This window comes from Oncorhynchus nerka, linkage group LG4 (assembly GCF_034236695.1).
Source record: "Oncorhynchus nerka isolate Pitt River linkage group LG4, Oner_Uvic_2.0, whole genome shotgun sequence".
Lineage (NCBI taxonomy): Eukaryota > Metazoa > Chordata > Actinopteri > Salmoniformes > Salmonidae > Oncorhynchus > Oncorhynchus nerka.
Window position 1 is genome coordinate 102,971,946 of NC_088399.1, and position 12,204 is coordinate 102,984,149.

The 12,204-nt window shown below is 41.4% G+C and overlaps 2 protein-coding genes across 2 annotated transcripts in view; one reads left to right on the top strand and one right to left on the bottom strand.

The window, feature by feature from the left end:
- Positions 1-5,642: 5,642 nt before the first annotated feature.
- LOC115127689 (DNA-directed RNA polymerases I, II, and III subunit RPABC4) lies at positions 5,643-7,865 on the bottom strand. Its single transcript, XM_029657305.2, has 4 exons — positions 7,758-7,865; positions 7,187-7,255; positions 6,834-6,926; positions 5,643-5,871 (listed from the first exon to the last, which is right to left on the bottom strand). Exons 2-4 carry the CDS (start codon positions 7,245-7,247, stop codon positions 5,849-5,851), a joined length of 177 nt encoding a protein of 58 aa, XP_029513165.1. The 5' UTR covers positions 7,248-7,255; positions 7,758-7,865; the 3' UTR covers positions 5,643-5,848.
- Positions 7,866-9,336: 1,471 nt separating this feature from the next.
- The window catches only part of LOC115125864 (serine/threonine-protein kinase 3-like), a 53,571-nt gene continuing 50,703 nt past the window's right edge, over positions 9,337-12,204 (top strand). The window contains exons 1-3 of the mRNA XM_065018076.1: positions 9,337-9,488; positions 10,299-10,379; positions 10,682-10,810. Coding sequence (XP_064874148.1) covers positions 9,466-9,488; positions 10,299-10,379; positions 10,682-10,810 — 233 coding nt within the window. The 5' untranslated portion in view covers positions 9,337-9,465. The remainder of the gene's footprint in view (positions 9,489-10,298; positions 10,380-10,681; positions 10,811-12,204) is intronic.

A 12,204-nucleotide genomic window follows, 5' to 3' on the forward strand; every position in this document is an offset into this window, starting at 1 on the left:
CATGGTTAGCAGATGTTAATGCGAGCGTAGCGAAATGCTTGTTCTTCTAGGTCCGACCATGCAGTAATATCTAACAAATGATTGAACAATTTCCCAACTACCTTTAACACACAAGTGTAAAGGAATGAATAAGAATATGTACATATATATACAGTGGGGAGAACAAGTATTTGATACACTGACGATTTTGCAGGTTTTCCTACTTACAAAGCATGTAGAGGTCTGTAATTGTTTATCATATGTACACTTCAACTGTGAGAGACGGAATCTAAAACAAAAATCCAGAAAATCACATTGTATGATTTTTAAGTAATTAAATGCGCCTTCTTCACCACGCTGTCTGTGTGGGTGGACCAATTCAGTTTGCCCGTGATGTGTATGCAGAGGAACTTAAAACTTTCCACCTTCTCCACTACTGTCCCATCGATGTGGATGGGGGGGTGTTCCCTCTGCTGTTTCCTGAAGTCCACAATCATCTCCTTAGTTTTGTTGACTTTGAGTGCAAGGTTATTTTCCTGACACCACCCTCCAAGGGCCCTCACCTCCTTCCTGTAGGCAGTCTCGTCGTTGTTGGTAATCAAGCCTACCACTCTAGTGTCGTCTGCAAACTTGACTGAGTTGGAAGCGTGCATGGTCACGCAGTTGTGGGTGAACAGGGAGTACAGGAAGGGGCTGAGCACGCACCCTTGTGAAGCCCCAGTGTTGAGGATCAGCGGGGTGGCTACAATAGTCATTTACAACATTAACAATGTCTACACTGTATTTCTGATCAATTTGATGTTATTTTAATGGACAAAAAATGTGCTTTTCTTTCAAAAACAAGGAAATTATGCATGCCCGGTCGGTATGCAGACAAACAAATTAAAATTCCATTTAAATTGTAATACTTCTGACAGCCATCTGTTTAACTCTGCCCATAACTTTTGGACTTTATAACGTTCCCAGAACTCACGGATTATTGAGTCATTGTTAGTTTTACACTTCAGAGATGATTCTGCCATTGTGCTGTAGAATTTGTGAATCATGTCTCTTGTATAAGAAATTATATACATTAGTTTATGCTGGATTAAGCGTACATTTTTGACAACTGTAACTTCGTTAGTTATGTCCCAACATTCCCTCCAACATCAGTTATTTTTATGTCTTGGTTCCAATAGTTTATATATTTTTCTAAGAGGTTGTCAGTTGGATATGCTCTCTGCAAGGTTTTATATATCTTACCTATCACATGAACAGCCTTTTCTGACTCAAATAAGATTCCCTCGAGGTTTCTCTGATATCCAAATGACTTAAAAAGCAACATTTCATGATATGAAACTTTTAAGTTGCATTTATTTGAAAATACTGTATCTACATTGGTCCAAAATGACCTTTTAATTCTGTCATGGAAATACATTTATTTCCTGTGACCAAGTCATTTATGGTTTCTATGCCTTTAGTTTTCCATGTGGACCAATTTATCAGGGAATTGTGAAAAGCTATCCAAGAATTGTTCCAAATGGTTGTGTTTTTAGGGAGTGACATTGGTTCTTGTAAAATATGTTTCATGTTCTTGCATATTGTTATACTGTTTTTAACTATGAAGTTGTTCATGTTCTTAGCTTTATCTTTGAAAATAGACATGTAAAAAGATTCTGGGGATGAGCATGCACATCTTCATTATGTACCCATTGTTCCTCGTTAGTGTGTTTAACTATATGTCACAAGTAAAAGCCTTGGGTAGAGAGTTGATACAATTCCAAGTCTGGAAGGTTAAAACCACCCTCAGACTCAGGAAGGTTAAAACCACCCTCAGACTCAGGAAGGTTAAAACCACCCTCAGACTCAGGAAGGTTAAAACCACCCTCAGACTCAGGAAGGTTAAAACCACCCTCAGACTCAGGAAGGTTAAAACCACCCTCAGACTCAGGAAGGTTAAAACCACCCTCAGACTCAGGAAGGTTAAAACCACCCTCAGACTCAGGAAGGTTAAAACCACCCTCAGACTCAGGAAGGTTAAAACCACCCTCAGACTCAGGAAGGTTAAAACCAGACTCAGGAAGGTTAAAACCAGACTCAGGAAGGTTAAAACCACCCTCAGACTCAGGAAGGTTAAAACCACCCTCAGACTCAGGAAGGTTAAAACCACCCTCAGACTCAGGAAGGTTAAAACCACCCTCAGACTCAGGAAGGTTAAAACCACCCTCAGACTCAGGAAGGTTAAAACCACCCTCAGACTCAGGAAGGTTAAAACCACCCTCAGACTCAGGAAGGTTAAAACCACCCTCAGACTCAGGAAGGTTAAAACCACCCTCAGACTCAGGAAGGTTAAAACCACCCTCAGACTCAGGAAGGTTAAAACCACCCTCAGACTCAGGAAGATGTAAAACTTTCCTTTTTATTCTATGAGTTTTAACTGCCCATAAAGTCTGTTTTGACAGAGTATACATTTTAAAGAATGTCTTTGGTGGGGTAATTGGTATTACCAAAAATAAAACCAAAACCTTTGTCAGCCATGCCGTTCTAAAGAGTTTTATTCTCCCTGTATGATTCATGGGAAGATTATTCCATTTAATTAGATCTGCTTTCATGTGGTTGAGTAATGGAATAAAGTTATCTTTATATATTTGTTGGCACTTATTAAGAATCCTAAGTATTTTATATTTTTTGCGGACCACTTAAAGCACAGGTGTCAAACTCATTCCACAGAGGGCCAAGTGTCTGCGGGTTTTTGCTCCTCTCTTGTTCTTGATTGATGAATTAAGGTCACTAATTAGTAAGGAACTCCCCTCACCTGGTTGTCTAGGTCTCAGTAAGGAACTCCCCTCACCTGGTTGTCTAGGTCTCAGTAAGGAACTCTCCTCACCTGGTTGACTAGGTCTCAGTAAGGAACTCTCCTCACCTGGTTGACTAGGTCTCAGTAAGGAACTCTCCTCACCTGGTTGACTAGGTCTCAGTAAGGAACTCTCCTCACCTGGTTGACTAGGTCTCAGTAAGGAACTCCCCTCACCTGGTTGTCTAGATCTCAGTAAGGAACTCTCCTCACCTGGTTGTCTAGATCTCAGTAAGGAAATCCCCTCACCTGGTTGTCTAGGTCTCAGTAAGCAACTCCCCTCACCTGGTTGTCTAGGTGCTCAGTAAGGAAATCCCCTCACCTGGTTGTCTAGGTCTCAGTAAGGAACTCTCCTCACCTGGTTGTCTAGATCTCAGTAAGGAACTCCCCTCACCTGGTTGTCTAGGTCTCAGTAAGGAACTCCCCTCACCTGGTTGTCTAGGTCTCAGTAAGGAACTCTCCTCACCTGGTTGTCTAGATCTCAGTAAGGAACTCCCCTCACCTGGTTGTCTAGGTCTCAGTAAGGAACTCCCCTAACCTGATTTTCTAGGTCTTAATTGAAAGGAACAACCAAAAACCAGCAGACACTAGGAATAAAGGAATAAGTTTGACACCCCTAACTTAGAGGATTGCTGTAGATCATGAGTTATGCTTTCTTTCTTTTTATCCACGTTAATTTCATATCCTGAGATTTTAGAACATTCTGAAAATATTTTTAGCAAGGGGGTCGAGTTTTCAATATTGGTCAGGTATATGAGGGGGATCATCTTTAGTTTATATTCATGTTTATCAACACTGATATGTTTGTGTCCTATCTAATTCTTTCTGGAAGCGGTTCAATTTCCAGTGCAAACATGAGAGTGGACAGCATCCCTGTCTTGTTCCCCTTTCTAAAGCAATTTGATCAGATAATGTATTATTTGTGTATATTTTTGCTTCAAGAAATGTTTTTATTAAATATATTATTTCAGCTGGAAAGTGAAAAGAAAAAGACCATTATTGATTTAGCGTATTGTTTTAAACTGAAACATGTTCTTGTATTTGTTTGTATTTGTTTGTATTTGTTTGTATTTGTTTGTGTACATTTTTAATAAACCCTGTTTGATTGATATGTATCAAATCTGGTAAGACTTTTGCCATTCTATTGCTTATGAGCTTTGTTGTTATTTTGTCTCAACTTATGGATCTATAATGAGCAGGGGACTCTCCAGATTTTAACAGAACTGAAATAACTGTTTCATACATGGAAGTAGGAAGTACTGAATGGGGCGACAGCGTAGCCTAGTGGTTAGAGTGGAGGGGCGACAGCGTAGCCTAGTGGTTAGAGTGGAGGGGCGGCAGCGTAGCCTAGTGGTTAGAGTGGAGGGGCGGCAGCGTAGCCTAGTGGTTAGAGTGTAGGGGCGGCAGCGTAGCCTAGTGGTTAGAGTGGAGGGGCGGCAGCGTAGCCTAGTGGTTAGAGTGTAGGGGCAGCAGGTAGCCTAGTGGTTAGAGTGTAGGGGCGGCAGCGTAGCCTAGTGGTTAGAGTGGAGGGGCGACAGCGTAGCCTAGTGGTTAGAGTGTAGGGGCGGCAGCGTAGCCTAGTGGTTAGAGTGGAGGGGCGGCAGCGTAGCCTAGTGGTTAGAGTGGAGGGGCGGCAGCGTGGTTAGCCTAGTGGTTAGAGTGGAGGGCGGCAGCGTAGCCTAGTGTAGGGGCGGCAGCGTAGGGGCAGCAGGTAGCCTAGTGGTTAGAGTGTAGGGGCGGCAGCGTGGTTAGAGCCTAGTGGTTAGAGTGGAGGGGCGACAGCGTAGCCTAGTGGTTAGAGTGTAGGGGCGACAGCGTAGCCTAGTGGTTAGAGTGTAGGGGCGGCAGCGTAGCCTAGTGGTTAGAGTGTAGGGGCGGCAGCGTAGCCTAGTGGTTAGAGTGTAGGGGCGGCAGCGTAGCCTAGTGGTTAGATTGTAGGGGCGGCAGCGTAGCCTAGTGGTTAGATTGTAGAGGCGGCAGCGTAGCCTAGTGGTTAGAGTGTAGGGGCGGCAGCGTAGCCTAGTGGTTAGAGTGTAGGGGCAGCAGGTAGCCTAGTGGTTAGAGTGTAGGGGCGGCAGCGTAGCCTAGTGGTTAGAGTGGAGGGGCGGCAGCGTAGCCTAGTGGTTAGAGTGTAGGGGCGGCAGCGTAGCCTAGTGGTTAGAGTGTAGGGGCGGCAGCGTAGCCTAGTGGTTAGAGTGTAGGGGCGGCAGCGTAGCCTAGTGGTTAGAGTGTAGGGGCGGCAGGTAGCCTAGTGGTTAGAGTGGAGGGGCGGCAGGGTAGCCTAGTGGTTAGAGTGTAGGGGCGGCAGCGTAGCCTAGTGGTTAGAGTGTAGGGGCGGCAGCGTAGCCTAGTGGTTAGAGTGTTGGACTAGTAACTGAAAGGTTGAAAGTTCAAATCCCAAGCTGACAAGGTACAAATCTGTCATTCTGCCCCTGAACAAGGCAGTTAACCCACTAGGCTGTCATTAAAAATAAGAATTTGTTCTTAACGGACTTGCCTAAGTAAAAAATTGAGTGCTGTGTGTTGTCATTTGTGTAAATAGGGGGGCTACCTTGTCCCAAAATGTTAATTCTATGAGAAAGCTGTCCATTCCTGGTGCTTTTCTCCATGCAAATGTTTTAACAGTGTCCAATATTTATTTTTGGGTGATATCTATTTTTTGTCTGCTGATAGACTCAACAACCCTGAAGCAACTAAGGCCAACTGTTGTTTAAATCTGATTTATATAGATTCTGTTGTTTCTAATTAACACATTTGCATTCTTTGTATTTTCAAATGATAACAATATTGTTCAGTTTCATTTCTTGATGTGCAAAAACCACAAGTTCAATCAATCAGGATGTATTTTATAAACCATATCTATCATTGATTACAGTTGCAGGAACATAATCAACCAACTGGGCACCCATACTGGCACTGCTTCCCAAGCCTGTGGGATTTCCTAGAAAGAATATGAAGTGTCGGTGACTTGGTGCAACACTGTGACACACTAAAAACTAACAGAACCAAAATGAGTCAAAGTTGTAGTCGTCCACTTCACCGCGCGTCAAACACAACCACTGGAGTCTGGGAGTCGAGGAATAGCAACAAGAATGGAAAATATGATTTCATATAGTAAGTAGCCTTGCACGAGTCTTGGCTTGTGCGAGCCATAACGGCTAATATGAGCAGGAGCCTGTTTTTGTAGCGTGAGTCAGCTTGATGTACAAGTACACCCCCTGGACAGGATGTTAGTCTATCACAGGGCAATTTTCTATAATGTACAGTAATGATTGGGTCCCTCCTAGAATTCTTATGTAGAAGGACCGAAGCTCCGTTCAGGTGACCTTTTAAAAGGTCATTCTACTCCAAAATAATGGAGTAAAATAATGACAATAAAATTATGCAAACACCATCTAAAATAGAATTTCCACCTCCAGAAATGAGCCCAATAACACATTGGTAAAATTATTTGTTAGAATTCTTTTAACATTTTGGGAATATTTGTTTTTGCGACTGCAAAAATTGTTGTTCATTGACTGCTTATCAGAATCCATATTCCCTAAGGCACTCATAAAAAAAAATATGTAAAAAATAAAAATTGTACCCCTTTTTCGTGGTATCCAATTGGTAGTGAAAATCTTGTCTCATCGCTGCAACTCCTGTACAGACTCAGGAGAGCCGTGTATCCTCTGAAACACAACCCAACCAAGCCGCACTGCTTCTTGACACAATGCCCTATGGCACTCATAACTTGAGCCATAACAGAATATTCCTTTCGCATAGAACACACAACAAGCCAACTAGGTAAATAGACCAACTATTCTACTATGGGCTTGTCAGATTTTTCTATTAATCACTCATTTCATTTGCACAGGAAAAGTAAAATGTCTACTGTTCTAGCATCTTCAAAGTGTGCCTCAGCAGAAATATATTTTCACATTAAATATATATTTTTTTTGCTTGGTGGCAATGATTTTTCTGTGGCAAATAGCAGCGAACAGGAAAATAAGTGCAGCAGAAACACTATTTAAAAGGATACATCTCTTGGTTCTCTTCTTGTACATGATTCTGTATCCACACTCTCTGCATCTGATTGGATCACGAGCCTTAATTTCATTTTCAGTGTGGCATTCTGTTTGGAGGGAAAACAACATTTCAGCCACTACTACAGCAGACATACTGGTAAGCATTCTGTAAGGCAGGAGCTGCAGTAGTACATCAACCACGTAGATACATGTATAGATATGGGTGAACAAAACAAGGGTAGACAGCATGTTATGAAAAATTACTAATAGTCTTAGTTACAGTACAAAGACAAAGCATGGATTTTTAGAAAAATAGCACCCCATGTACAGTATAATAGAATATTAGTTTCCGAACAGCAGACATTACCCCCACATATGTAGATCATAGGCTGTTGCTTGGGGGGTTGCACATCTTTTTGAGCGTCCATGCTTGAATCTGGAGAAAAATCAGATTAAACATTGTCAGTACCGTTTGGTAGTGTATTTGTATGTATTATGAATCCCCATTAGCTGTTGCCTTCCTGGTGTCCAGCAAAATTAAGGCAGTTATGCAATTTTAAAAACAATACAATACATTTCACAACAAGTGTATGCCCTCAGGCCACTCCTGTACTACCTGTGTGTGTGTAGGCATATGACACATTTCTGAAATAGCCGAACCAGCATGGCTTATAAATGAGATTGTAATGACTAGCTAACATATAACAGGTTTGCAAAGTGAGCCAAAGGCATAATTATCTCACAGCAATTTAGCCAAATATTATGATAACTAACCCCTTGTATCTGTGGTTTAGCCTTAGCTAGTTACCCTGCTATGAATGTTTTCCTGGCTAGCGTTAGCAGGCTAACTTCAAAATAATAACTGAGAAATATCAAAGCATATATCGCGTGTTTAAAACCAATTCAACTTGAAATAATTAGTCATTTAGGTAGCCTACCGGTTTAGAAAGTTGATAAATATGTTTTTTGTTTCTCTCATGCCAGCGTGCGCAGTCGTACTGGACGTCGCAACAACGTGATTCGTGATTGGTTACCTAATCCTCCATTGTAATTGGTCCATCAATGCTTGGCTAGATTTTATTTTTTATTTAACCTTTATTTAACTAGGCAAGTCAGTTAAAGAACAAATTCTTATTTACAATGACGCTTTATTCAATATATTTTCTAGCAGTTTGATCTTTCTATGTTTGTCACAAGCCATACTTAGTTTTTTTCTCGACGGGACTTGGATGATTTTAGGTTCACAGCTCCAGAACAGCAGAGGGCGCTGTTCGGTTCATGTAAGCGCCCTTACACACTGCAAATCCGAAGACGATATCACCACAGATAGAACAATGAGACAGATATTTTACCGGATGTATAAATGTGAAGCATCCGTTTGGCGAAACGGAAACCACTCACTACCAAATATGGTGATGAGAAGAAGCCCAGTGGCGGGCAGTGTGGGAAGATGGGTTGAGATGGAATTATACAAAATGTTGTCATCGTTGAAACATTTGATCTCAATACAGTTTTCTGTTCCCAAAACTAAAATATGTTACAAACAGAGTGGACTAAGTATTGTAGACTTCACCCTTTGCCAAAGTTTAAGACAAACGCAGGAGGCCTTTTGTCTTTTGGTAGTCCATCATTGTAAATAAGAATTTGTTATTAACTGACTTGCCTAGTTAAATAAAGGTTAAATAAAATAAAATAGAGTTATTGCACATGAACACTTCACAGAGCAGGCGTTCCCTAACGGAAATATGAAAATATATGCTAGAACACGCCAATAGGCGAACTCGTGCATGGCTCTGCACCATCCTTGCGTGTTCTGCCCACTATGACTCAATTGTTCCCATTGCAAATAACAGGCTGTGGTTTGTCTAGATTATCTTTGATACTGCCACACAATGAGTTAGTTATAAAATGAGTTAGTTATAAAACATCTTTGACGATGCCTTAAAGGCTTTTCAAATAAGACTAAATATAGTTCCTTGGTGGACTGAAGCATGTGATAAGGCTTTTAAAACTTTAAAGAATAATTTGACATTTGATAGCATGATAGTCTTTCAGAGAAAGAGAGTGTTTTCTAGAATGCAAAGAAAGGTTCATGGAGGGAATTCTGTTCTTCTATAGGAAGGGAAACTCAACTACGGAGATTGTGGCAGCCGGTTAAATGGCGTTCCTTGAGAAGGCAAGAACAATATATATGTCAGGAGAAGTGCAGTATTATCATAAGGACACGTATACTTGGAATAGGAGGAATGGAGGGAAAAAGAGAGGCAGAGGAGGTCTAAGAGAGTGGGAGGATGAGGGTACGCTTGAATCGGTTAAAAAAGGGAGATGGTTTGTTTAAAGAAGAATGGTAGAAAGTGTAAGCAGAGTGAGCTGATGACAGGAGGAGAAATTGAAGTGAAAGCAGGGTGAAGTATCGGAGGTGGTAGGTGTGGTGTGGCCTCACACTCCGGTACAGTAGGTGGCGTTGTATGCGCATCACTTGGTTGCGATTCCCCGATAAAAGTTAAAGAATAATAAACCTTTTACACTACAGCTGACCGGACCTCTTGCCTAAAAACAACGACAGAAACAGAAAATATCACAAATATTAGTTTGAATTTGTTGTATTTTAGCGTTTTAAATAAGGGTGACTATTTGAAGTTAAATATGGAGCCGACAGCGCCCAAAAGGTGTGTGGGAGTTAGACACATTTAGCAAGTTTACTAACAATATTTGTCATGTTTTATAAGCTAGCCAGCTAGAGTGTTAGCTTCACCATTATGAGTCAAAGTTTGACTTGTAGTTATCTAACTAGACATTTTATGCTTTACCTTAATGTAGCTACCGGTGGGCTAGTTTTCTAGTTAGACAGAAACGGTCTGAAAATGTATTATAAGTTCTTGTCATGTTTACATTTATGCCTGAAAAGCTAGCTAACTACTTTGACATAAATTACATTAAAATCCATGTAGACCCAGTTCCACAATGCCAGTCATGTTGTTCATACTGTGAAATTGAAATGAATAGAAAGATATTGAACCCTCTTAACTCTGGCAATTTGACGAGAAAATAATGGGTCACTCTAATGGCTGCCTGGTGTTGTGATGCCATCATTTCCATGCTAATTAAACATCTCTTAAAACTGATGCTGGATTTGTCATGGTAATGTCGAATGCTAATTCATATGATGCTAACTGATGTAGCTCATGGAATGTATTTTTTTGTTTGTTTAATCAACCAATCACAATGCAGATTGAATGGTACACTTCCTGCTTTTACTTCCAGGCATGGGTACACTGTGTGGTACTGGTTATAGTGTGGGGTCTGCCAGTCTGCCATCATTGACTTGAATAGGGACCCTGCTTTTACTTCCAGGCATGGGTACACTGTGTGGTACTGGTTATAGTGTGGGGTCTGCCAGTCTGCCATCACTGACTTGAATAGGGACACCTGTTCTATCCATTATATTTCTATTGTTCATGCTCAAACTTCCTCCACAGCAAGCTGAAGAAACTGAGTGAAGACAGTCTCACAAAACAACCGGAGGAGGTCTTTGATCTTCTGGAAAAACTAGGTGAAGGGTGAGAATATTCATTCATTCATATATTTTCTTACAGCATTATAACTTGAATAACACTTATAATGAAAATAAAGAGATGTTCATGTAAATTGACATTATAATAATGACTAGATTATTTATGCAACAGCTGATGGAACTACTTATATTTATCTTAAGATATTGTTGAGGTATTACCCTCACAAACTATCTCATGAACTTCTTATTTTTTCTTAAAATGCTTACGTTTTTACATGTGTTTTGTGAATCTGGGCCCTGGTCTTTGGTACTTTCTGCATCATTTCCACTGTCTTTCTTAATCTCCAGGTCCTATGGCAGTGTGTTTAAAGCCATCCATAAGGAGTCAGGCCAGGTGGTGGCTATCAAACAGGTGCCTGTTGAGTCAGACCTCCAGGAGATCATCAAGGAGATATCCATCATGCAGCAGTGTGACAGGTATTCTGTATGTAAGAGAGGAAAGACTCTCTGGCCTAGACGTTCATCAGGCAGAGCTAGCATGGCTCCAGAGGCTAGTGAGAGGAGAACAGTCTCCTCCTCCACAATCACATAACAAGTACCCCACACTCTGTTACTATAACCAGTACCCCACACTCTGTTACTATAACCAGTACCCCACACTCTGTTACTATAACCAGTACCCCACACTCTGTTACTATAACCAGTACCCCACACTCTGTTACTATAACCAGTACCCCACACTCTGTTACTATAACCAGTACCCCACACTCTGTTACTATAACCAGTACCCCACACTCTGTTACTATAACCAGTACCCCACACTCTGTTACTATAACCAGTACCCCACACTCTGTTACTATAACCAGTACCTCACACTCTGTTACTATAACCAGTACCCCACACTCTGTTACTATAACCAGTACCCCACACTCTGTTACTATAACCAGTACCACACACTCTGTTACTATAACCAGTACCCCACACTCTGTTACTATAACCAGTACCCCACACTCTGTTACTATAACCAGTACCCCACACTCTGTTACTATAACCAGTACCCCACACTCTGTTACTATAACCAGTACCCCACACTCTGTTACTATAACCAGTACCCCACACTCTGTTACTATAACCAGTACCCCACACTCTGTTACTATAACCAGTACCCCACACTCTGTTACTATAACCAGTACCCCACACTCTGTTACTATAACCAGTACCCCACACTCTGTTACTATAACCAGTACCTCACACTCTGTTACTATAACCAGTACCTCACACTCTGTTACTATAACCAGTACCCCACACTCTGTTACTATAACCAGTACCCCACACTCTGTTACTATAACCAGTACCCCACACTCTGTTACTATAACCAGTACCCCACACTCTGTTACTATAACCAGTACCTCACACTCTGTTACTATAACCAGTACCCCACACTCTGTTACTATAACCAGTACCCCACACTCTGTTACTATAACCAGTACCCCACACTCTGTTACTATAACCAGTACCTCACACTCTGTTACTATAACCAGTACCCCACACTCTGTTACTATAACCAGTACCTCACACTCTGTTACTATAACCAGTACCCCACACTCTGTTACTATAACCAGTACCCCACACTCTGTTACTATAACCAGTACCTCACACTCTGTTACTATAACCAGTACCCCACACTCTGTTACTATAACCAGTACCTCACACTCTGTTACTATAACCAGTTCCCCACACTCTGTTACTATAACCAGTACCCCACACTCTGTTACTATAACCAGTACCCCACACTCTGTTACTATAACCAGTACCCCACACTCTGTTACTATAACCAGTACCCCACACTCTGTTACTATAACCAGTACCCC

What these genes read in the sequence shown, in the direction of transcription:
- LOC115127689 (XM_029657305.2), bottom strand. Translation starts at nt 7,247, where the DNA reads ATGGACGCTCAAAAAGATGTGCAACCCCCCAAGCAACAGCCTATGATC. An exon ending in TATGATCTACATATGTGGGG is followed by an intron (nt 6,927 to 7,186) that starts GTAATGTCTGCT and finishes CCCTCCAAACAG; the next exon opens with AATGCCACACTGAAAATGAA. An exon ending in CAAGAAGAGAACCAAGAGAT is followed by an intron (nt 5,872 to 6,833) that starts GTATCCTTTTAA and finishes CCCAGACTCCAG; the next exon opens with TGGTTGTGTTTGACGCGCGG.